Source organism: Staurois parvus, unplaced genomic scaffold, assembly GCF_062004578.1.
Source record: "Staurois parvus isolate SC_StPar_1 unplaced genomic scaffold, SC_StPar_1.0 ptg000282l, whole genome shotgun sequence".
In the NCBI taxonomy this organism is placed as follows: domain Eukaryota; kingdom Metazoa; phylum Chordata; class Amphibia; order Anura; family Ranidae; genus Staurois; species Staurois parvus.
This window is the reverse complement of record NW_028318078.1, coordinates 2,219,092-2,246,122: the sequence shown is the minus strand read 5'-3', so window position 1 is coordinate 2,246,122 and position 27,031 is coordinate 2,219,092. Positions and strand designations below refer to the sequence as shown.

Here is a 27,031-nt window from a genome sequence, read left to right as displayed (position 1 = left end):
ATCTTGGGGCCCCTGTGTCCTTGTCCACACTCAAAAAAGCCTACAAAAAAGGTACCAGCGGCATTTCATGGGGCCCCCTACTGACCCCGGGCCCTTGGGCAGTGCTCGAATGGTCAGTCCACCCCTGACCTTTATAAACAATGGGGTCTTGCCACTAGCTGTACGAAGTGGTGTTAGACCTGGAACTAAACAGGTACCATCAGATAGGAGGTCAATCATAGCTCAAGGGACCCTTAGCAACCTATGGAGGAAACTGAGAATTCCATGGAACCCTGGTTGAGAATGGCTGGACCAGTGTATGGCCAGCATTAAGTTTGAAGTCACTCCCCATGTGCACAGCATCAGACCTGCCTTAGAGTAAAGAACTGTTCTTACTCATAACCAACAATAATGTTCAGCTCGGGGAAATCAGGTTTTCTTCCACACATAATTATTCTGTCAATGTCTCACCCAAAAAGCTTTCAAAGTAATTCCCACTCTGTACAATATGAAGACAGAGCTGTAAAGTGCTTAAAATACCCAACACAAGCAGAATTCATTATGATTCTAATCTCAAAATACAGATCACTGGCCACCAGCCATGATGTCAGAATGACACAACTGAACAAAACCAACAATTTAACGCACCAAAATCGATACGGCAAAGAAATCTGCAAACACGAGAACGCTTTCCTGTGTTATGCGAGGCACAGAAGGACAAAGGATTACATTTCGGTGTATTGTGATTAATCCCTTAAAAAAGCGCTTGCTGGAAAGACGATCATTGTCAAGTGGAATAGAAGAAGCTGTGTTTGAATATTGATAGTTTAAAGCTGTGGTTGTTGTAAACATTGTGCGCGCGGACATTGGTGGATACTTTGATGCACCGCACATCAAGGTGCACCTAGAAGGCTGCTTCCAATATGGCAGACCATCAATTCCATCCCAAGGCTGCGACATCTCTGAACTGATACAAGTCTCATAATGTGATTGGCGAGCACTGTTCTCCATTATATATTAAATGATATGCGCAATATATTGAGAATGCAAAACCTGCTCTGGCCATGATCTGAATAAATGTATTCCCAGCCCAGTCACAGTAGAAAGGATTAGAACCCTTCTTGGCTTTTTTATATCTGAGGCTCAAGATTTTCTCTCACTTAGCATTGCAGCAATGCAAAAACCGCATTGTATTTCTAGAACGTGTTTACACTTGCTTTGGTCTCCGTGTTTGGATTGCTCTTCAGAGAGCATTTGACAGGTGGTGACGAGACGTTGTATCACCTGCTTTAACTCTTTGAATTCTGGACGAATTTGCTGCTTGTTGTTACAGGAAGCTTGCAGAGCCACTCGGTTCACTTGATTGGGTCGCACTCAGCTGAATCTACGCCTGCTGAAAGCAATAGGGGGTATAATTCCTTCTGCGGCTGAAAAGCGAGGCCTGGCACGCCTTACCCAAGCACCTGTGTTGCATCACATCACAATGCAAGGTAGCACACTGCTGTGTGTTGTGGTGCCCGGCATTAGAAATCATAGCGTATACACTTTTTTAATGCCTTAGACAGCTCATTCAAAGATTGGGCTACCTTTAGCCCTGGTTCAAACTGATGCAGCGTTTTCAGTGTGAATTCAGCACCGTATTAGGATTGCACCCCGTTCATGCGAACCACTGCGGGTGTGTATGTTAAGTTAACACCCCGAAAGCGGTACGCAAAATGCAGTGTGATGTGCAGAATCGGATCGCACAGGTGTGAATAGCCATGTGATCCAATTCCAGTTCGGACCAAAAAAAGGGTCCTGCACATTTTGGTGTGGTTTGATTTTTATTTATTTCAGGTACTTATATAGCGCCATCAATTTACGCAGCGCTTTATATATATATTGTACATTCACATCAGTCCCTAACCCTCAAGGAGCGTACAATCTAAGGTCCCTAACTCACATTCATACATACCCATATTAGGGCCAATTTAGACAGGAACCAATTAACCTACCAGCATATCTTTGGAGGGTGGGAGGAAACCGGAGTAACCCCACGCAGGCACAGGGAGAACATGCAAACTCCAGGCACGTGGTGCCGTGCTCGGGATTTGAACCAGCAACCCTAATACTGCCAGGCGGAAGTGCTAACCATTTAGCCACTGTGCTGCCCCATTCAAAGCCATACTAGGTGTATGGCTGCAATCGCACTGCACACAAATCGCACGTGATTTGCACAGGAATGTGGTGTGGTTCCTGTGTGAATCACATGCGATATACTGCACCGCATATATGTGAACCCAGGTGAACTCTGGGGGAAAGAAAAATCTTCCCTTGCAGTGGGGCTCCCCTCGCCCTGGGTAACAGTAAAAATGATTTTAACTTATTTTATCCCTTTTATATAAAATATGTTATTTTATCCCTTACTCCTGAAGGCTCCCTCTACATTATGTGACTGCTCCCCACAGGCTCTTCTCAAAGGTCTCTTTCAGATGGGTGATCAGGGGAACCATAAAAACGAGTGCCCGTCAACCTGAACTGTACAAAAATAGCTGCACAGAGCTGTTCACATGCTAGGATCACAGCATTTTTGACACTGGGGGCAACGTTTGACGGGTGTTACCGCCTGTCAAACTTGCCTATTGAAATCAGTACCTATGCACAACAGCGTGCAATGTACGAGACTGCAGCACAGTAGTGGGGTGTTATAGGGTTAAATCTGTTGAATGCCCTCTGAAAAACGATCCGAGGGCACCGCACTCCACTGTGTAAAAGAGCCCTTAGGTACTATAGCGGTGGCAGGCACTCTGACATTATTACGTACAATGCAGGGCCAATAGCCCTGCATTGTACATGAGGACACCCAAGAAGCCAACAGCTCAGAGCGTCAGGTAGAAGAATTGAGCACCAGCAACTGAGGGAGTGAGGGAAAAGTCCTTTGCAATAATATTATACTCCGCCCACTGGGTGACTCCGCCCCTTTCCTTTAGCAGCGGGGAAAATGACAGCTCATTCTCAGAGCTATAGTGAAGGGAAAAAAACCAACATTGTTTTTAAATGCAATTACCGGCTTTTTTTTCTTCACTATAGCTTCAAGAATAAGCTGTCACTCTCCCCTCCGCTAAAGGAAACTAAGAGGCGGGGTCACCCAGTGACATTACCCAGTGACCCCGCCCCTTAGTTTCCTATAGCGGAGGGGAGAATGACAGCTCATTCTTGGAGCTATAGTGAAGCCATTTAAAAACCAGCAGTGACATATAGGGGCAGCCAGTGAGGGAGCTGCTTCACTGTATACACTGCTCCTCTCCTGCCCTCTCCTTACACACACTGCCCCCCCCAAAAAAAAGAACCTGTCACTCATATGCTCTCACATAGGGGTCTATTGGTCCCCTATGTGATAGCAATTAAACCATAGGTTAAAAATTAAATAAAAATACACCTTAAAGTTAAAATTTGAGCCTTCTCACCCCCACATACGCAGACATTTCATTTTTGGTTTTCGGCCACGTGCATTCTGAATTTTCGGTATTGGTTTTGGCACCAGAATTTTCATTTCGGTGCATCACTAATCACTATACCAATATAAAATATTATTGCAATAGATCAGTCCACGTGATATATAACATGCTCCGTGCATAGAAAAATCAAATCCCACGTGCTGGTAGTAAAAACGCATGTGTCTTCAGTGCCCTTTCTCCATACTTCGCACTCACCAGAAGTTGTTGACTTTGTATTAAATTGAAGAAGTCAAACTGTGCATTTTCTGCCATTATGCTATGCGTTTCTCACCAATATGGTCAACACTTCACTGTTCCTTTAAGATCCATGCACTGAGTCCCGCATCAATGTGTTCTAAAATACTTTTCTGTCCCCTTTAAAGATCTCAATAGGGGACAGAGGAGTATTTATGAATATAACTGTTTACCTCTTTTACTTTTTTTTTATTTTTTTTACTTTATTGAAACATCACAAAATGACATTTCGTTGGCTTCTATGCACTGTGTGTGTGTCAAGCCCGCACAAGTGCTTGCTATGGGGGTACTCGGAAGGGGAGAGGGGCCAGGAGCACAGGCAGGGGACCCCAGGAGAGGAGGATAGAGGAAGCTTTGTGCAAAACCATTACACACATCATGCAAGTATGTTATGCTTGTTATTAAAAAAAAAAAGAAGAAATATGGGTTTACAACTACTTTAACTAGAAGATCAATTTGTATAAAATCTGAGTACATATCCACTTTCATCAACAAATGCATAGCAAAAACATTTTAGTTTTAAATGGAGTTTGGAAAAGATTACATTGCCTTTTGGAATTTTACTGCCATCCCTTCGTTAGAGGGATTTCCCCTCACTTCCTGTCCCGCTGACAATGTTTTAGAAGACAGGAAGTGAGAGATACACTTCTATAGCAGGAGTCTCCAAACTGCGGCCCAAGGGCTGGATGCGGCCCTTTGCTAGCCTTTATCCGGCCCTTGGGGCATTATTCCTCCTTCTGACACCAACAGTGGGGCACTACCCCTCCTACTGATACCAACAATGGGGCACTATTCTTCCCACTGATACCAACGATGGGGCACTATTCTTCCAACTGATACCAACGATGGGGCACTATTCTTCCCACAGATACCAACGATGGGACACTATTCCTCCCACTGATACCAATGATGGGGCACTATTCTTCCAACTGATACCAACGATGGGGCACTATTCTTCCAACTGATACCAACGATGGGGCACTATTCTTTCAACTGATACCAACGATGGGGCACTATTCTTCCCTCTGATACCAACGATGGGGCACTATTCTTCCCACTGATACCAACGATGGGGCACTATTCTTCCAACTGATACCAATGATGGGGCACAATTCTTCCCACTGATACCAACGATGGGGCACTATTCTTCCAACTGATACCAACGATGGGGCACTATTCTTCCAACTGATACCAACGATGGGGCACAATTCTTCCCACTGATACCAACGATGGGGCACTATTCTTCCAACTGATACCAACGATGGGGCACTATTCTTCCCACAGATACCAACGATGGGACACTATTCCTCCCACTGATACCAATGATGGGGCACTATTCTTCCAACTGATACCAACGATGGGGCACTATTCTTCCAACTGATACCAACGATGGGGCACTATTCTTTCAACTGATACCAACGATGGGGCACTATTCTTCCCTCTGATACCAACGATGGGGCACTATTCTTCCCACTGATACCAACGATGGGGCACTATTCTTCCAACTGATACCAATGATGGGGCACAATTCTTCCCACTGATACCAACGATGGGGCACTATTCTTCCAACTGATACCAACGATGGGGCACTATTCTTCCAACTGATACCAACGATGGGGCACAATTCTTCCCACTGATACCAACGATGGGGCACTATTCTTCCAACTGATACCAACGATGGGGCACTATTCTTCCAACTGATACCAACGATGGGGCACAATTCTTCCCACTGATACCAATGATGGGGCACTATTCTTCCAACTGATACCAATGATGGGGCACTACTCTTCCTCCTACTGACCACCAACCAACCCTGAGGCAATGTTTATTTTTACTGATGCTGGGCCCAGAACATTTTTACCTCCACTGGCCACCCCGGCCCTCCCAAAGTCTGAAGGACAGTAGACTGGCCCTTTGTTTGAAAAGTTTGGAGACCCCTGTTCTATAGTAACAGAGTTGCTGTTTAATAGAGCAGAGGAATGCTAGAACCCCGATCAGATTTATACATTTCTGTATTTGTCTCTATTGTGGATTTCCCCTCACTTCCTGTCTGATAAAACAACAGCCCATTAAAAAAGTAAAATAGCAAAAAAAAAAAAAACACCTTTTGCTGCAATATTCACTCTCAATCCAGGGATTTCCACTGTAGTACTTATTTCTGCCACTAGATGTCCTCAACCTGATGTGACATTATTCAGTCCACTTTCTATGAGCCCAGGTAGTCCTGGATCAGCCCCAGCCTGTGACTGAACAGTCAAAGGGGAAGCAGCAGTGATGGGCTCCATTTGTGTCCCTCCTTGTGAGTACATGAACTGGTTGGCACCTTATGACGCTTCTTGCTCAAAAATTTTCATATATTTTGTAATAAAAACGCATTTCAACATACAGTACACACACACACACACACATATATATATATATATAAATTTTAAATATATTGAATATGGCCAAAATTGTAGCATTTCAAATATATCTCAGTATATTTGGGAAGAATATTTTTAAAATATATTTCAAATATATTTTTCTTCCATATAAGTAGTTATAGTTTAAGCCAAAATGTGACATTGAAATCATGCTTAAATCATGCGCAATTTCAATGCCACGGACCTGGTGCAATTTCATATGCAGCTTACCTAACATCTGTGAGACTTCATGCACCTGAAATCACTAAAAATTATGCAGGAACTATTTTCTAAATTTTTTTGAACAGTTCCATTGTCGACACTTGCGTGCAACTTATTATGCGATTTGTAATTGTCAAATCACATGACAAGCGGCACCGGAGTAAACGGGCTTAATGATGTGTTAAAGGAAGTTGCATTAATTTGTATCTTTTATATCAGAGTTCAGCTACATTACACTCAATTAAATACATTTTAAACCAATACAATTGATACAATTAGTATCAGTTCTACCAACTACACAGAACTGAACGGCAGCTATACTAGAAAGTGCATGTTTATTTCAGCAGAATATAATTCTCATGCATTTATATCTCTGAAAAGGAACTAGTTAAATATATGAACCAAAAATCTGTAGTTTTGTTTTGTTTTTGTTTAGGTTTTTTTTTAAATATATACATTAATATATTTAAACAATATACGTTAATGTATTTAAAAACTCAGTCCAACCCACATGGAAGAAAAATATATATACACACTTTTTTAAAAAAAAAAACCTGAAGAATATATTTAAAAATATATATTTTTAAAAATATATTATTTTTAAATATATTCTTTAGATTTTTTTAACATATAAAAAAGTCATTTTAACATATATTTTTAAATGCATTCCAAAAATGTAGTACTTTTAAAGACATACAGTATGCATTTTTAAAAATATTTTTCATATATTGTGTAATACAAACGCATTTCAACATATATATATATTTTTTTTCTTTAAATATATAGAAAATGGCCAAAATTGTAGCATTTCAAATATATGTCAATATATTTGAGAAGAATATTTTTAAAATATATTTAAAATATATTTTTTTCCATATGGGAATCAAAACTAATATTTCAGTTTTTGGAAGGTAATGGAGCATTAACTGACTTGACAGTTTCTTATATCTCTCCAGGACTCCTGAGCATACCCATTTGCTATGGCCATTACAAGGGGGTCCCACTGATATTATGGAGAATACAAGAAGAGGCACTAAAGGTAGACTGGAACACCCAAAACTCAAGTGGACTGAAAAAGAGGTTTGAATTCTTGCTGTTGCATATACCAGACACATAAGACTCCATTGTGTTGACAGTTCAGTTCACACTGCAGCCACCCCAAAGTTGTGAGATTTTCCATTGCGACTTGCTTGCGTCTTCAATGTGACTTTCATGCAACTTTGATGTTTTGGACTTTAGCAAAGCATAACAACACAGAGTGTGACATATTATTGAACTTACAAAACCCTCTGTTGTAAAGATAAGTAAAATAAACAACCTTGCGACTTTTGTGATTTTAGCATTGCAGTCTATGGCACTAAGGAAGACGCAGAAAATTAGTGCAGAAACTATTCTTTTTTTTGTTACTACGACTTGAGTTGCAGCAATCAGGATGGCCTCCACTGAAATCAATGTGTTTTGACTTGTCATGTGATTTTCTGTGTCGCATGTCACAGCAAGTCACACAAGAAGTCACAGCAGTGTGAACCAGGGCTTAAAGTGAACATTCACCCATAATTACAGTCACCATGATTCTCCTCCCTGCGTATGTTCACACCAGGTGTGTGCAGAGTTGTGCGTAGTGCAGTCCAGCCGGATCAGCGCAGTGATCATGCACTAATCTCGGAGCAGCCCACTCTTTTTTTTTTTTTTTTGAGCGGTCATACAGACATCTCATAAAGATCAATTGCCAGCCGAAATGGATTGCCTCGCACTGCATTGCACTAATAAAAAGTACAGCACGCATTTTTTTTTCACTGCCCACCACCACAACGCAGTGGTGCGAACTGGGCAGATAGAGGAGCAAGACATTTTGCCTTGTTTTGTGGTGCAACTGAGCTGGAATAGCAAGGAAAAATTTTACCAGCACACCGAGGATCACCAATATGGATCCAAAGGTTTTAATGAACGATCACATAGTTACAGCAAGGCAACGTTTCGGAGTCTCGCAGGACCCCTTCATCAGGCATGTGAGCTGGAATAGCTGCTCAATGCAGTCCCACCACATGTGTTGTGAATGTAAATTTACACAATCACATTTTTTTTTTTGTACCTTTGTATGTCTATTGCTCCTATTGACTCATTCTTCTTTGCTTTGGCGAGGATGACTTACCCACAGCCTGCTCACAGCCTTCTGGCATACCATCACACCTCCCCAGGAGGCCTCACATTCTGGATCATGGGCAGTAGGGGGCTAACTTTGAGTCATCAGAAGTGTCAGCCGGCTCACCAATAAAGAAATGGTGGGCCAGAAGATCACAAGCCCTACATTGAATTGGGTGCAAGGTAGACAGCACTAAATTGTATGGACTAGTAAGTATGTGTTTCTTCAAAGATTGTATGGACTAGTAAGTATGTGTTTCTTCAAAGATTGTATGGACTAGTAAGTATGTGTTTTTTCAAAGTGAGCAGCTATAGTCATTGTAGATGCTGACTTTTAATTATCCCAAAGACAAGTGAAGTTTCACTTTAATTCTCCTCTTTTGAAGAAAGTATCACATACAAATTTAGTTGTCCATCTCCCCAAAAAAGTGACTCATAATTGTGCAATTGTAATAATGGGGAAGTTCTCGAGAATTCTTTTGCTATTAAAGCGGAACTTCACTCTCTCAATTAACATGGACTATTTTTAATCCTTATGCTGCTAGCATTAGTAAATAGAAAGTATATCATATTTACTTGTTTTAATCAGTTACTTCCTGATTTTCATGCCAAGGCAAATTATGTCATACATCCCAGCAGTCTTCAGGAGAGGAGGGATGGTTCTAAGCTCAGCCTTTGCCTGAGCTAAGGGCAGATACAATTACAGGAAGTAAATGACATATGAATCATCTGACCTTGGCTCGGTCAAAGACTAATAAAGCAATGAGCCCTGATGGTATTCATTCCAGAGTTCTAAGAGAACTTTGAGGTATAGTTGTTGGACCATTAGCTGATCTTTTTAATAAAACTCTTCTAACAGAATTTCCCCATGATTGGCGAACAACTAATATTATACCCATCCACAAGAAGGGCAGCAAGGTAGAAGCTGGTTACAAGCCAGTGAGTTTAACATCAGTTGTAGCCAAGTTGATGGAATCACTCCTAAAAAGAAGGATCAATGATCACTTAAAAACACACAACTTGCTGGATCCAAAGCAGTATGGCTATACCGAGGGCAGATCATTTCAGGCTAATCTGATTGGAATCTTTTACTATATTACCAATGTTTTGGACCATGGTGGTGCTGTGGACATAGCATATCTTGATTTCAGCAAGGCATTTGATACAGTTTCACACAATGATCTAATACAAAAGTTGTACAAGCTAGGACTTAGCCCTTGGGTAGTTCAGTGGATATGCAGCAAGCTAAAGGTAAGATACCAGAGGGTTGTAAATGTGGTTCAGTCGGAATAGAGACCAGTCACTAGTGGTGTACCACAAGGTCTACCAGGTCTAGTTCTATTCAATCTATATGTAAGTGATATGAGTAAAGGTTTGTTGGGTAAGGTATGTCTTTTTGTGGATGACACAAAGGCGTGTAATAGGGTTGATATCCCTGGAGGTGTCAGTAACATGGAACATGATTTGGCATTGCTGGAAGATTGGTTAAAAAAGTGGAAATTGAAGTTCAATGTTTCTAAGTGTAAAATAATGCACATAGGGAAAAAGAATCCCTTGAGAGAGTACAACATTGGGGCTACAGTGTTAGCCAGCACTTCAGAGGAAAAGGACATGGGGGTACTTAGTTTGGGCACAGTGGCTAGATGGTTAGCACTTCCGCTTGGCAGTACTAGGGTTGTTGGTTTGAATCCCAACCATGGCACCACCTGTCTGGGGTTTGCATGTTCTCCCTGTGTCTTCATGGGTTTCCTCCAGGTACTCCAGTTTCCTCCCACACTCCAAAAACATGCTGTTAGGTTAATTGGATCCTGTCTAAATTGGCCCTAGTATATGTATGTAGGTTAGGGACCTTAGACTGTACGCAACTTGAGGGTTAGGGACTGAAGAGAATGTACAATATATATATAAAGCGCTTCGTAAGTTGACAGTTCTATATAAGTACCTAAAATAAATAAAATAACAATTCAGAGGATTGCAAAATGAGCAAAAAGTGAATAGAATTCTAGGATGCATCACTAGAGGGGTCAACAGCAGGAGGAAGGAGGTCCTGATCCCTACTATAGAGATCTTCAGTGAGACCTCATTTAGAATACTGTGTCCAGTTCTGGAGACCTCACTTACAAAAAGATATTGATAAGATAGAATGAGTCCAGAGGTGAGTAACAACAAAAATGGTGAAAGGTCTGATAGATAAAACATATCAAAAGCGACTTCAAAACTTGTACAGTCTGGAGAAAAGCAGGGAAAGGGGAGACATGACTGAAACCTTTAAATACGTCAAGGGGGTGAATAAGATTCAGGCAAATGTTCAACACAAAACCATAATCAAGAATACGGGGGACATGACCTTAAACTAACTGGAGGAAAGTTCAAGACTAATCTCAGAGAGTACTATTTTATTGAAGGAGTAGTTGATGCTTGGAATAAAATTCCAGCAGAGGTAGTGAGCCAGTCAACAGTAAATAGATTCAAACATGCTTGGGACAAGCATAGATCTATACACAGACAAAAATGTTAACAAAAAACACCCCCCAAAAAAACAAACCCCTAACCCCCCCCCCCCCTAAAAAAAAATACAAAAAAATAGGCAGACCCGATGGACCACTCAGTCTTTTTCTACCATCACTTTTCTATGTTTCTATGTTACTCAAGATGAACACTGCCAGAAATGCTAGGGGGTGTTTTTCTAAATGATTTCTCAGCAAAATAAAGCATGGAGACATGGATGGATGGGAGAGTTTGCTTTGAATAATACCAATGAATGAAATAGCATTTTGGGTTTGTGGTACTCCGATGCATTGCAGTTCCACTTCCTATGTGATGATAGACAAAGTCCAATAAAAGGTGCAATTTTATGCTGCTACCCAATAATCATTGTATGGCTTTCTACAGGATTACTGATATTAAAACGCTACTGTTACATTAAAAATTGGTTGGATTGTTTTTTTCATCATTTATTACTGTATATGAATTTTTTTTTAAACTATGAGGCCATCAATTAAATGACACCCATGCTTGAAGCTTTGTAAGGACTAGGCTTAGTTATATGATGAAGGCATGAGGTAGTCATCAATTCTAATATTCACATAAGTGCATGGAATGGACAGTTTTTCCGAGACTTTTGCCTATGCACGTTGCAATCGTATGATTATAAGCAATGGTATGACCACCCATTTTTTATTGAGCAATCATTTGTATAAATAACAGATTTTTTTACCAATAAACCACCATCTCCTGTTGCGTCTATCAGCAATTTCAAAGCTATTAGCACTTCTACTTTATATCTTACATGGTAGCATATGCTTCTATCATCAAAGATTCTCTAAAAATGCCCAAAAATAGTAACAAAACCAAGTGTCCTAAATACTGAAAACCTTACAATCTAATCTTAGGGCTCTAAAGTTTTGGAAGTTGGGATTATCAGAGTTTTTTGGGATTTGGATTTCTGGAGGCTGGGGATGTCAGGTCATGATATTATAGCTGTAAGGTCCAAATAATGGGAATGCCAGGTTCTGGTGTGGAGAATGTCAGATTCTAATGCTGGGATCTTGGATCAACTGCATTTTGGGGCAAGTCAGATGCATATGTTGAGAATCTGGATCTCCTGGATTTGGGGGGTGCTAGGTCTTGTAGTTGAGAATGTCAGATCCTTATGATGGACTGGGTCCCCTGCATATTGGGGATGTTGGATCTTGATGTTGGAAATTTGGGTCTCCTGTATGCTAGGAATGTCAGATCCTAATGTTGGGGACCTGGGTCCCCTGTATGTTGAGGGTGTCAGATCCCATTGCAGGGATATGGGTTTCCTGGATGTTGGGCATGCAACGCCATGATCCATCCTGAAGCTGATGGTAAGCATGCAAGAGCCTATGTTAGGGATCTGAGTCCCCTGTATGTTGGGGATATTTGGTTCTAATCTTGGAGATCTGGGTCCCCTGTATGCTGAGGATGTTGGATTATGAAGTTGGGGATCTGGGTCCCCTGTATGTTGGGGATGTAAGATTCTGATGTGGGGATCTGGGTCACCTGTGTGTTAGAGAGGTCAGGCCCTGATGTTGTGAATCTGAGTCTCCTGGGTTTTGGACATTTTAGATCCTGATGTTGGGGATATGGGTCCCCTGTGTGTTGGAGATGTCAGGTCCTAATGTTGGGGATATAGGCCCCTGCATGTTGGGGATGTTAGATTCTGATACTAGGGATCTGGGTCACCAGCAAAAAATCACTATAAAGCATAATTCTCTCTGCCTTCTCTCCAAAAAAAATCAAGCATAAATTGTGTCATCATAATGGTGCAGTTCTCAGGAATACTCTGAAGAAATTGAAAAAATGATCTGTTGTTATTAAGTAAAATATCACCACATAATCACTGCACGGCTTTCTACGGGAACGCTCAATGTGACATTAAAAAATGGTTAAATATTTTTCATATGCTAGAAGGCCATCAAATATCCCCAATTAGGGGAATACAATGTTGTAAAGGATAGGCCTTTTATTAATGATGCTAGGTTACATGAATGCATGAGGAGGTTGTAAATACAAATATTCATACATGTGTCTAATGGACAGTCTTCTGCCCATGTATGTCACCAAAGATTGACTGTGACTGCCGGTATGACCACCACTGATTTTTTTTACTGAGCGATCGTTCGTAGGAATAACAGATTCTTTACCATTATAACTGCCATCTTATGTTGCACCTATGAGCACTTTGAAAAGTATCAGCACTTCTTCTTTATATACCACATGGCATCCTATGCTTCTATCTTCAAGGATTCTCTAAGAATGTCCAAAAATGGCAAACAAAACCAAGTGGGTTCAGTGACCTCTAGACCAGAGTGTGTGTATAATTATATTACATGCACTTCCCCCTCTGTTTGAGAGTGATACAGACAGGTTGCATATCCTTTAATCCCATGGTACAAACAAAAGCTGCCCCCCTCCCCCCACAGTAACCTGTGCATGATATCAGACCAGCGAACGCGAACATTACACGTCGAATCCATCACGCCTCTATTTCACATACCAAGGAACACTGACACATCACAGTAGAGATGTAATATCCGTAACAGCAAAAAAAAAAAAATGACGGAACAAAGCTAAACATTGTTTGCAAATTATACATCTCCCATCGAAAGAATAACGTTTCACAAATCATAAGCCTAGCCACGGAAACGTAGTCTCTCTAGCAATAACACATCTGTATATAGGTTTCTTATGATGGTGAACACATAATCCACTATACATAATCCATTAACCCTTGCATCCAATCAGTGGCCTGCACCATAAAACAACGCAGAGACGTGGAGAAAGGAAACGGGGTTTTAGCATGAGAAATAGAACGCAATTAACATGATGAACTGGCAAGATAATCTACGGAACAATACAAAGCACCAAGGCGTGCGCTGGGGGTTAATTCCTTTCTAGAAATCAGAGAATGATCAAGTGTGGATCTGTATCAGATGGTTAACGTGGTTCTAGAAATAAATCAAATACAGTTATGGATGGCTGTGCCTGGGTGAATGGATTATAAAAGGACAAGCAGATCCGATTCGGGGTCCAGCAAGGAATAAAGCACAGCACAGATATTTGGACGGTATATATAAACTCTACAAATGGTGGAGGAAGGGATTGTCCTATATAGATGGATGGCAATGATGGCAATACAACAGGGCAAAACCTATCTCGTAGTTAGGAATGAAATCAGCGGGTAGTTTAGACTGAGGGTCAGGCTGGGAGTCAATCACTGTCATACAAATTGATTGGAGTAGGTTTTTAGTTCTACAGAAAGTGGAATCTTCTGACAATCCACAGTATGGATGGAAGTGCAGTATATAGTATATGGATGTTACAAGGGTGGCTATTAGATAAAACAGGAAAGTTATGGACCAAGGTCAAGTAATAGAAACAGATGGATGATGAAGTATGATACTGGAACAGGGTTAAGATCCTGTACATAAAAAGACCATTTTGATCAAAACTTTATTGCAGAAAATTCTTGGAACCCAGTTCTAGGACCACACTCCATCATCGATTTAATATTTCAATAGGAAAATCTAGAAAGGTGTGAGTTAAGTATAGAAAGATGTGCATTGCTCCTGAGAAATCTGAGTGTTAGGAGTTACAGTATGCATGTACATATACTGTATATACATTTATATACACACACAATTGTCAAGTGTGACCACCATGCCCTACAATGATGTGCATGTCTCTCTCTAATTAATCTTTCTGATGCCAACATGTCGATATACATGCATGCCGCTGGAAAAGTAAAAAAAAAGGGTACATCTTGTATGGACTGTAATGCAGTCTGGACACGTTGCTGATGTTTTTATATCAGGCATGCGGTCACGCTGTGATGACTTGTGCAGTCACAATTGAAGGCAGCAGCACATGGTGACCACTCTTGACACAAGCATCTACGTGTAGCTTTGGTTTCCAGAAATATATTATATACATAGTATTACTGGGACGGTTATTTTACTGTGTGTGTGCAAAGATCAGATTATGAAGGATCTATTTATTGGCAGATTGTGAGGTTTAGAGATGTCTACCTACAATATCTAGTTGAAATGTGGATGTGCAGGGAGGTTGAGACAATTTGGAAGAGCTTAACATCTAGCTGTTTATCTGTATAGCTGACAGTAGAAAAGATCAGCTGATGTGAAGAAAAGTCAGATCCTGTCTTCTCTCCTTTCACCATGTATGAGTATCTCAAGTGCAGTGACAGATATAATGCTGGAGGATATGATTTAGAATAGAGATTCGGAGGGGTGAGGGTCCATCTGTGGCATAGACGATGAGGTATTCCAGATGCACAGTATACTGGGGTCCTCAGATTCTGATAGTGGGGATGGAGGATCTGAACTCCTGGATACTGAGGATGCCAGGTCCTGATGGTGGGGATTCAAGGGTCTGGATATTGAGGATCTCAGGTACTAAATACTGGGGAACTTGGAGTATGATTATTGGGATCACAGATCCTAAATACTAAAGATCTTAGGTTCACATACTGGGATTCTAAGGTATTAAAGGTGATGGATCCTGATTTTGGGGATTTGGAATCCTAGATGCTGGCGATGTAAGGTCACGATATTAGGGTTGTAAGGCCCTGACAATGGGGATGTCAGGTCATGGTGTTGGGGAACTCAGATTCTGATGCTGGAATCTGGGTTCACCTGCATGTTGGGAATGTCAGAACCAGATGTTGGAGCGTGTTGGGAGTGCTAGGTCCTGATATTGGGGATCTTGATCCCCAGGATGTTGGGCATGCTAGATCTTAATATTGGGGATCTGGCTCCCCTGGAGATTGGGGAAGATTGGTACTGATATTGGGGATCTGGGTTCCCTGGATGTTGGGGATGCTAGGTTCTGATATTGGAGATCTGGGTCCTCTGGATGTTGGGGATGCTAAGTCCTGATATTGGGGATCTGCTTCCCCTAGAGGCTGGAGTGATAGGTCCTGATATTGGGGACCTGGGTCTCCTAGATTTTGGGGCTGCTAAGTCCTGATATTGAGGATCTTGATCCCCAGGGGATGTGTGGCATGCTAGGTCTTAATATTGGGGATCTGACTCCTCTGGAAGTTGGAGAAGATTGGCACTGATATTGGGGATCTGGGTTCCCTGGATGTTGGGAATGATAGGTCCTGATTTTTGGGATCTGGATCCTCTGGAAGTTGGTGATGCTAAGTCCTGATGTTGGGAATCTGGGTCCCTAAATGTTGGGATGCTAGGTTTGATACTGGTGATCTGGGTCCCCTGGATGCTGGGGATGCTAGGTTACGATACTGGGGATCTGGGTTGATCTGTTGGGGATGCTAGGTTCCTGATATTGGGAATCTGGATTTTCTGGAAGTTGGGGGTGCTAGGTCCTGATGTTGGGATTCTGGGTCCCTGGATCTTGGAATGCTGGGTCCTGATATTGGGATCTGGGTCCCCTGGATGTTGGGGATGCTGGGTCCTGATATTGGGCATCTGGATCCCCTGGATGATGGGGTGCTAGGTCTTGATATTGAGGATCTGGATCCCCTGGATGCTGGGGATGCTAGGTCTTGATTTTGTGGATCTGGGTTCCCTGAATGTTGTAGACATCAGATTCATATTGTTGGAGATGCTAGGTCCTCTGCACTAGAAAATTGAGTCCCCTAAGTGTTGAGAATGATAGAACTGATGATGAGGATGCAATGTCATAATGTTGGGGATTACAGGTCCTGATGCTAGGGATCTGGGTCTCCTGGATGTTGAGGATGCTAGGTTCTGTATGCTGGGGCTGTCAGATTGTGATGCTGGAGGTCTGGGTCTCCTGGATGTCGGAGATTTTAGACTGTGATGTTAGGGATGACAGGTCCTAATGTTGTAGATCTGGGTGCTGTGTATGTTGGGATGTCAGGTTCTGATGCTGGACACGATCAGTCCTTTATGTTGGGGTTTTCAGGTCCTGTATATTAGGTATAATAGGTTCAGATCTTGGGGCTCTGGAGCTCCAGAAGTCAGGGATGTTATGTTCAGATTCTGGTAATGATAGGTCCTGTATGTTGGGGGTGTGGAGCTCTGGATTTCCTCTATGTCAGGGATGTCAGGTCCTGATGGTGGGGCTCTGGGTCTCCTCTATGATGGGGATTCAGGCCCTGATATTGGAGATCTGGGTCTTTTTAATTTTGGGGATATCATATTCTGATGTTGGGCTCTGGGTTTCATGGATGTTGGAGATGCCAGATCCTCTATGTTGGGGATCTCAGGTCCTGATGCTGGATATGATAGGTTCTGGATGTTGGGGATGCTAGGTCCTGATACTGGGGCTCTGGGTCCCCTGGATGTTGGGGATGCTAGGTCCTGATGGTGGTGCTCTGGGTCCCCTGCATGTTGGGGATACTATGTCCTCTATGTTGAGGATGATAGGTCCTGATGTTGGGGCTGTGGGTCACCTCTAAGTTGAAGATGGCAGGTTCTGGATGTTGGGGATGTCAGGTCCTTTATGTTGGGGATGATAGGCCCTGATGTTGGGGCTCTGGGACTCCTCTGTGTTAGAAATGTCAGGTCCTAGATGTTGGGGATGTCAGGTCCTGGATGTGGGGGCTCTGGGTCTTCTCTATATCGGGGATGTCAGGTCCTGATGTTAGGGCTCTGGGTCTCCTTTATGTCAGAGATGTCAGGTCCTGGATGTGGGGGATGTCAGGTCCTGGATGTGGGGGCTCTGGGTCTTCTCTATGTCGGGGATGTCAGGTCCTGATGTTGGGGCTCTGGGTCTTCTCTATGTCGAAGATGTTAGGTCCTGGGTGTGGGAGATGTCAGGTCCTGGATGTAGGGGAAATCAGGTCCTGGATGTGGGGGAAGTCAGGGCCAGGATGTGGGGGATGTCAGGTCCTGATGTTGGGGCTCTTGGTCTCCTCTATATCGGGGATGTCAGATCCTGATGTTGGGGCTCTGGGTCTCCTCAATGTCGGAGATGTCAGGTCCTGGATATGGGTGATGTCAGGTCCTGATGTTGGGGCTCTGGGTCTCCTCTATGTCGGGAATATCAAGTCCTGGATGTCATGGATATCAGGTCCTGATGTTGGGGCTCTGGGTCTCCTCTATGTCGGGGATGTCAGATCCTGGATGTCAGGTCCTGATGTTGGGGCTCTGGGTCTCCTCTATGTCGGGGATGTCAGATCCTGGATGTCAGGTCCTGATGTTGGGGCTCTGGGTCTCCTCTATGTCGGGGATGTCATGTCCTGGATGTCGGGGATGTCAGGTCCTGGTGTTGGGGCTCTGGGTCTCCTCTATGTCAGGGATGTCAGGTTCTGATGTTGGGGCTCTGGGTCTCCTCTATGTCGGGGATGTCAGGTCCTGGATGTCGGGGATGTCAGGTCCTGGAAGTCGGGGATGTCAGGTCCTAATGTTGGGGCTCTGGGTCTCCTCTATGTCGGGGATGTCAGGTCCTGGATGTCGGGGATGTCAGGTCCTGGATGTCGGGGATGTCAGGTCCTAATGTTGGGGCTCTGGGTCTCCTCTATGTCGGGGATGTCAGGTCCTGGATGTCGGGGATGTCAGGTCCTGGATGTCGGGGATGTCAGGTCCTGATGTTGGGGCTCTAGGTCTCCTCTATGTCGGGGATGTCAGGTCATGGACGTCGGGGATGTCAGGTCCTGATGTTGGGGCTCTAGGTCTCCTCTATGTCGGGGATGTCAGGTCATGGACGTCGGGGATGTCAGGTCCTGATGTTGGGGCTCTGGGTCTCCTCTATGTCGGGGATGTCAGGTCCTGGATGTCGGGGATGTCAGGTCCTGATGTTGAGGATGTCAGGTCCTGGATGTCGGGGATGTCAGGTCCTGATGTTGGGGCTCTGGGTCTCCTCTATGTCGGGGATGTCAGGTCCTGGATGTGGGGGATGTCAGGTCCTGATGTTGGGGCTCTAGGTCTCCTCTATGTCGGGGATGTCAGGTCATGGACGTCGGGGATGTCAGGTCCTGATGTTGGGGCTCTGGGTCTCCTCTATGTCGGGGATGTCAGGTCCTGGATGTCGGGAATGTCAGGTCCTGATGCTGAGCTCGGGGTCTCCCGGATGTCATGTTGTGATGCCGGGGTTGTTAGCCCGCACGATGTCACCATTCATGTCAGGATGTCACACAGAGGACGGACGGGCTGCTCGCACATTCTCAGCGTCTTACCTCCGGCCAGCTCCCCCGGCTCGTCCATCCTTGCCCCCTCCAGAGAAAGCCGAGATCCCCGCACCGATCCGAGCGCTCTCTCCCGTCCGGCCCCCCTACCCGCCCCCCATGTCACTGAGGCACCGGGCGATCCCTGGCAGCTCCGGCCGGCATCTCCTTCACATCCGGGCGACCGCGGTTCTCATGGCAACCGCTCCAGTCTCCTCTCACTGCGCACTGGCGGAGAAGGGGTTAACCTGCCCGGGGGGGCGGGGCTGGGATTAACTCCCGCTGGAGTGGAGAGGGTTTTAGGGATGGAAGTGACGCCACTGGCTGGGGAGAAGGTGGGCGGGGTTGGTTGAAAGCGGGGCGGCGTATAGGAGAGCGGAACACGCTGCTGGGAGGAGCCGAGAACTGTTCATTGACTGCCCCGGGCGTCGTGTCCGCTGTCATTGGGGGGCAGCGATGTGACAGTGCGGTGCCATCCTGTGCTGTACAGAGACGTGTGGTCTGTGTGATGGTATCGGATGTGCTGTGTATGATGTGTGAGGAGTGCTGGACACAGTGCTGTACACGGAGCTCCATGGATGGAATGCTAGAGATGAATTTCAGTTTATCTCAGCTGGAAAAGCGTGTCCGATCGTTGGGTAGGCTGACATTCATAGTGGTATGGCTGCATGAACGAAGTCTGGAGCAGCTCTGCACAGCAACCAATCAGCTTCGATCTTCAACTTGTTTGCTTAAGCTTTGAAAATAAAAGCTAGAAGCTGATTGGTTGCCAGGTACAGCTGCTCCATTCTTATGGTGGCCACCAGTGACCATCTCGGACTAGCATCCCAATCCACCAGAAAGCTGCAACCTGTATAGCCAATCATCTGCAGCCGCTGCATTCCCTGCCGTACAGGCTTACCTATCCACAGGTTTTACCCCCTTCCAATTTTTTGCTATTCGGCACTGTGCTACTTTAGCTGTCAATTCCGTGGTCACAATATTTTTTACTTTCTGCTATAAAACATATCCTATAAATTAAAATGTACGAAATCTAATTTCTTCATAAATTTAAGTCATGTATTCTGCTACATGTCTTTGGTAAAAACTATTCCAATAAGTGTATGTTGATTGGTTTGTGTGAACGTTATAGTGTCTACGAATACTGAACATTTTATTTATTTTATTCTACTAATGGTTGTGATCAGCGACTTATAGTGGGATTGTGATAGTGCAGCGGGCAATCTGACACTAACTGACACTGGGTGGGAACTGACTGACAATGACATCACCAGTGACACTAATAGTGATCATACTATACACTGTCACTGTACTAATGACACTGGCTGGGAAGGAGTTAACATCTAGGAGTACATATATAAAATGAGTGTGCTGTACACTAAACAATCAAATGCGATATCCGAACACAATGTATCCAAAAAATATAAATGAATGAATTACTAATATAACAAATAGTGAGTGACAAAATTACTATAAACAGTCCAAATCTGTAAAAGTGAATAAACAAAAGAGTCCCAAATCTAGTCACAAAGTGCTGTGTGATGAAAAATCTTCCAACAAAAGTGTATTGGTGCCCACAAGTGTTTGCTACAACAGATAAATCAGCCATTTACCAGATACATTGATCTCCAATCGAGATCAAACGAGCTCATGGCGTTCAGATCCCACACTGACACCCATGCTAGCAGTATCAAAGGACATGAATGAACAACTGCAGGTTCACCCCAATGGATTCCTCACACCAAACGGCTCTCCAAACCATTCAAGGAAGGGTTTAAAACAAAAGAAGAAACTTCATAGTGCAACCCGATAAACTCATAAAAAATGTATTAAAGTATTGCACTTACATAGATAAGGCACATAAAGGCAGTATACAAATTTAAAATTACCGCGGTGTCAGACCACCAACCGGAATGTCGTGACGTCACAGAAAGCGCCGGTTGACGCGTTTCTCCAAAATTGGCGTCCTTTGGAATTGGAGATCACCACTGCAGAGGCTTCCATCTTTACCCGGTCTTCCTTCTGGGTTCACGATCTCCAGCTGTCTGACAGGCCAGGCCGCATTGACTTCACTCCAGCGCATGCGTGCGGGAATCTGGGGACACGGCACACAGCTAGAATATCTCCTATACTGTGCACGTTTAGGAGATATTAATTTTACCTACAGGTCACTTTTTTTTTAAGCTTACCTGTAGGTAAAATTAAAAAAATGAGTTTACTTCCACTATAACCTCCCTAGCGGTATGATTATTTCAGATTTTTGGTGCTGAAAGCGGTACCATTATTTTGCGTGGAAATTTGGCGTTTTATATTGTAGGCCTGTAATTCTTAGGAATAACTTACTGAAATCTGTCCGAACAAGAGTCTAGTAAACATTCCGGGTAGGATAAAACTTGAAACACGAAATCATCAATTATAAATTAATAAATAATCATAAAAAATAATAATAATAAATGTAATTCAATAATATAATCAAACCAAAAACACTGAAATTTGAAATACAGTGCCAAGTTTGCACATCACTGAGCAAAGTCGCAAAACTGTTTTCAGTGTCTGATGATGAATTTCCCCACAAATCATTATCACTCAATTCTGCAAGTGGTTCTGATTTACTATCACTGTTCTCTAGCTGGTCTAAAACCGATTTTGACCTAAAGGGACGCTTTTTGGACGCCATGGATGTTTCTCAGTTTCCAGGCAGAAAGAACAGTAAAAATGCAGGCAGGGCACAGGACAAAGCACTCGGGACAAAATGTATGTGAAATGGTTTGATACAGTAATGTTATACTATGTGATTTTAGTGAATGTCACTTTTTGTCATTTTCATATTTCCCGCCGTTCCGTCCCGTACGTCCCGACGTCGCAGGGGACGGACCCCAGAAGACATATGCTGGCATCCGCTGGATTACATTGCCGGGACACTGCAGGAGGGACATCGCGGGAGCGCAGGACAAGGTAAGTGATCGAGGGATCCCGGAGCAGCACCGCATGGTATTCCCGAGTGAAGCTCGGGGTTACCGCTTGTGGTACTGAAACTTTACCCCGAGCTACACTCGGGAATACCGCCGGGGGGGTTAATGTGTGTATTATGTGCTGCTTTTTACTAAATATCTCTTTGTTCCTTCTCCCTGCTTTGCAGGGAGAAGAACCAAGGAGATCTTTCCATCTGTACAGAGGTCTGTGTTGATTCAATGGCTGGGAACTGCTGATCGGCTGTGTCCAATCACAGCCCAGAGCCCTGTGTTGAGAATCAACACAGGGTTTAGTACAGAGGGAACAACCTCTTTTGAACAAAGAGCTATTTAGTAAAATGCTGCACATAATACACACATTAACACTTGTTAGGCATACACTTAAAATCGCACTGTGTCTAATCACAGTGGGAGTCGGCGGATGGGAAGCACGCTCAATCCTATACCAAGAAGAGGGCAGCGACATTAATGGCACACCACCCACACTGGGACCCGCACTGGACTTGTGCTTCCTGTGCAGGCTGCAATTCCAAAAATGGTGCAGGGACCTTTTTCCTGTGTGTCAGGAGGTACAGCAGCCCATTCTAATGAGCCTGCATGAACAGTAGCTTCGCACATATTTGAACCTAGGCTAAAAGAAAATCTAAAATTTTGGGCTTTCATCAGAACAGAAATCTTCCAATGGGACACTAGTTTTCGTGACACCCCGAGACTCCCTCACTTTGGAGGGATTCTCTCACACTTCACGTTTTAGCTATGGGACAGGAAGCAAAAGGAAATCTCCCCTATGGGACACAAATGACAAAAAAAAAACCTGACAGGTTATAACCCTCTCTTACTCTATCCAAATGAAAAACAAAGTTTTGCCTACAGTTACACCATTTTCCATGTGTGTCATATTGATCAAATAGGTTGTCGACTGTAGATGATTGGTCCATCAGGAAAGAAAGCAATCGTATTGACGTGTGTATGGACACCATAGGTATATTCTCCTCTAGCACTCTTTTCTGTAGAGAATACAAGGTATAGTACATCCAGGGTACATGGTGTATAACAATCATACAGATCGCAGTAGTTTCGATGATGGCATGTAAAGCAAAACTTTAGGGGCTGTTCAGATCTATGCATTATATTACATGCAGCATTGGTTGTCGTCTGATTTCTGCTGCATTGTGGTGCTTGAGCAGCCCATTCAACGACTTGTATCCGTTTACACCCGCCAACCTCCAATCTGATCCGGGCCACAAAAAAAAAAAATGGAAGGACATCCACCCCCCTCTGTCTAAGCGGATCGGAATCAAGGGCAGTCAGATGTAAATGGACAGTGGACTCCGTTTGCCCCCGGCTGCCCATAGAGCAGAGTGGGTTCTGTCCCTGTCCGCTCTGCAGAAACTGAGCGCACACGGACCTGTCATCCACCCACTGCTCTGATCAGCAGCGGATCAGTGGACAGATTCCCTGCTGAGCAAATCGGATCCCAACCCATGTGAAAGGGGCCATAGATCCACCAACTGCTATGTAATGCAAGAGCCTGCTTGATTGAAGACTTTTTTTTCCCCCAAATTTGACATAGGTACCATAACCCCCCTCTATTCATCACAAAATATAATCAAAAAGTCTTCTGCCTACAAAGATTCCATAGAAGAGCAATTTCCAATGTGATGGAGAGATAAAGATAAAAATTTTCTTTCAGTTTAGAAAACTTTTTTCTTTCTCATAAAGTTACATTGTATGTAGAAAAAAGTCCACTTACATACAGTAGGTTGTTAGGCCTCTTATACCGTGCCTTGGAAAAGTATTCATATCTCTTGAAATTTTCCACATTGTGTCATGTTACAACCAAAAACGTAAATGTATTTTATTGGGATTTTATGTGATAGACCAACACAAAGTGGCACATAATTGTGAAGTGGAAGGAAAATGATAAATGGTTCTCTACATTTTTACAAATAAATATCTGAAAACTGTGGCGTGCATTTGTATTCAGCACCCCAGAGTCAATACTTTCGCTGCAATTCCAGCTGTGAGTCTTTTTGGGGATGTCTATACCAGCTTTGCACATCTGGCCATTTTTGCCCATTCTTATTTGCACAATAGCTCAAGCTCTGTCAGGTTGGATGGAGAGCATCTGTGAACAGCAATTTTCAAGTCTTGCCATAGATTCTCAATAGGATTTAGGTCTGGACTTTGACTGGGACATTCTAACACATGAATATGCTTTGATCTAAACCATTCCATTGTAGCTCTGGCTGTATGTTTAGGGTCGTTGTCCTGCTGGAAGGTGACCCTCTGCCCCAGTCTCAAGTCTTTTGCAGACTTTAACAGGTTTCTTCTAAGATTGCCCTTTATTTTGCTCCATCCATATTCCCAACACCTATGACCAGATTCTCTGTCCCTGCTGAAGAAAAGCATCCCCACAACATGAGGCTGCCACCACAATCTTTCAAAGTGGGGATGGTGTGTTCAGGGTGATGTGCAGTGTTAGTTTTCTGCCACACAACGTTTTGCAACAAGTTCAATTTTGGTCTCATCTTCTTCCACATGCTTGTGTCCCCCACATGGATTCTCGCAAACTGCAAATGGGACTTCTAATGGCTTTCTTCTTGCCTCTCTTCCATAAAGGCCAGATTTGTGGAGTGCACGACTAATAGTTGTCCTGTGGACAGATTCTCCCACTTGAGCCTTTGATCTCTGCAGCTCCTCCAGAGTTCCCATGGGCCTCTTGGCTGCTTCTCTGATGAATGCTCTCCTTGCCCGGCCTGTCAGTTTAGGTGGATGGCCATGTCTTGGTAGGTTTGCAGTTGTGCCATACTCTTTCCATTTTCGGATAATGGATTGAGCAGTGCTCCGTGAGATGTTCAGAACTTGGGATTTTTTTTTATAACCCAACCCTGCTTTAAACTTCTCCACAATTTTATCCCTGACCTGTCTGGTGTGTTCCTTGAGCTTCATGATGCTGTTTGTTCACCAGTGTTCTCTAACAAACCTCTGAGGGCTTCACAGAACAGCTGTATTTATACTGAGATTAAATTACACACAGGTGGACTCTATTTACTAATTAGGTGACTTCTGAAGGCAATTGGTTCCACTAGATATTAGTTCGGGGTATCAGAGTAAATGGGGCTGAATACAAATGCACACCACACTTTTCTGATTTTTATTTGTAAAAAATTGTGAAAACCATTTATCATTTTCCTTCCAAGTCACAATTATGTGCCTCTTTGTGTTGGTCTATCATATAAAATCTCAATACAATACATTTACGTTTTTGGTTGTAACATGACGAAATGTGGAAAATTTCAAAGGGTATGAATACTTTTTCAAGGCACTGTATAGATAAGATTTAGGGCTCATTCATAGTAAAAACTGCACAACTACTTTGTTTTTTCATTGCACATTTGCATGCATTTGATGCACATTTAGGTGCAGTTGATGCACGTTTGCATGCAGCTTATGCACATTTTTCTATCTGCATTTATCCTGTGAGGTCAGTTCCTCTTTTTTTTTGTAGGGGCTTCTATGTGCACTGCGATGCATTTGTGTGCATATACATGTGTTTTGCATGTTTGCGTTGCGGAAAAATGCAGCATGCTCTACTTTTTTTGACTGCACTGCACTGCACTGAGCTGGTGTAACCTATGCCCATAGAAAAGCCTGGATTTTGGACTGTCTGTGCAATTGGAGTGCAGTCATAAACGCATCCAACTGCACCTGGTGTGAAAGGGCCATTAGGCCTCATGCACACAGGGCATTTTTGCAGCCACTTCTAGAGGTGTCAGGAGTTGAATTTTTTTACTGCATCCAAACATCCCTCCATGTTATCCTATGTGTCCATGCACACAGACTTTTAGAAGCTTTTATTAGCAATAACGTTTAACAGCAGGAAAAAATATAGGGCCAATGCATCCTGGAACAGCAGCATTTTGGCAGAAAAAAAACGATCGATGCCTGTAAACGCGTCTAAACGAACCCACATGCATGTTAGACTAGGTGCATTTTACGCTTGAGCATTAATTAATTTCAATGGCCAGTATACATTATTATTATGGCCAATGAAACAAATGAATGCCCAAGCGCTTGATGCTTGTAAATGCACCTAAATGCTTGTAAAAGCATTAGACAGACACTTTGACAAGCGTCAGGCATTTTTTCTGCCAAAACGCTGCTGCCAAGAGGAGGAGTGTTTTTAAAATATCATCTGTGCGTGAGGCCTTTAAAAAAAACCTTAGATTGTACGCCCCTTGAGGGTTAGGGACTGATGTGAATGTACAATATATATGTAAAGCGCTGCGTAAATTGACGATGCTATATAAGTACCTGTAATAAATAAATAAATAAAAAGAGGATCCAGGGATCCATCGCCATCCTCACCCAGACCTATTGTTCGCCGATCTTCACATCCCCAGTGCTGGCATGTCACTCAGAGCCAGATCCCATTGCGCATGCGCGAGTCATGCTGTTCTTTTTGAATGGACCTGTAGCCTTCTGAGACCTGTGATGTATCCCAAAAGCTTGCAGGGGGGGATCCCTCTGATCATCTAGGCAATCGGAGTGAAAATGGGAGCTGGTACCTGCTAACACTAGGTACTCGCTCCCTAAAAAAAAAAATGGGAAGAGGAGGGGGGTAGAGGTGTTAAAGCAGAACTTTCCTTTTAGTGTGAATTTCCGCTTAAGAGATGGTGCACACCGATGCGGTGCTGAATTTGCAGTGTTTTCAGTGCAAATTCCGCATCACAATTGCACCCAGTTAATACGAACCGATGCGAGTGTGTATGTTAACACTCCGATATCGGTCCACAAAGCGCAGTGTGATCTGCAGAATCGGATCGCATAGGTGTGAATAACTATGTGTTCTGAATTTAGTTCGGAACAAAAAAAGGGTCCTGCACGTTTTTGGTGTGGGTGCGGTGCAAATAGAGCCATACAAAATGTATGGCTCTAATT

At 43.4% G+C, this 27,031-nt stretch overlaps 1 protein-coding gene across 8 annotated transcripts in view; it reads right to left on the bottom strand.

The window, feature by feature from the left end:
- CACNA1D (calcium voltage-gated channel subunit alpha1 D) overlaps nucleotides 1–19,344 on the bottom strand; it is a 537,089-nt gene extending 517,745 nt beyond the window's left edge. For 5 of the 8 annotated variants that reach the window (XM_089681857.1, XM_089681856.1, XM_089681860.1 and 2 more), the window contains exon 1: nucleotides 19,128–19,342. In XM_089681857.1, coding sequence (XP_089537983.1) covers nucleotides 19,128–19,155 — 28 coding nt within the window. In that variant the 5' untranslated portion in view covers nucleotides 19,156–19,342. Of the gene's footprint in view, nucleotides 1–19,127 lie in introns of all 8 variants that reach the window. The other 3 variants (XM_089681863.1, XM_089681858.1, XM_089681862.1) reach the window with 2 other exon arrangements.
- Between the last annotated feature and the right edge of the window lie 7,687 nt (nucleotides 19,345–27,031).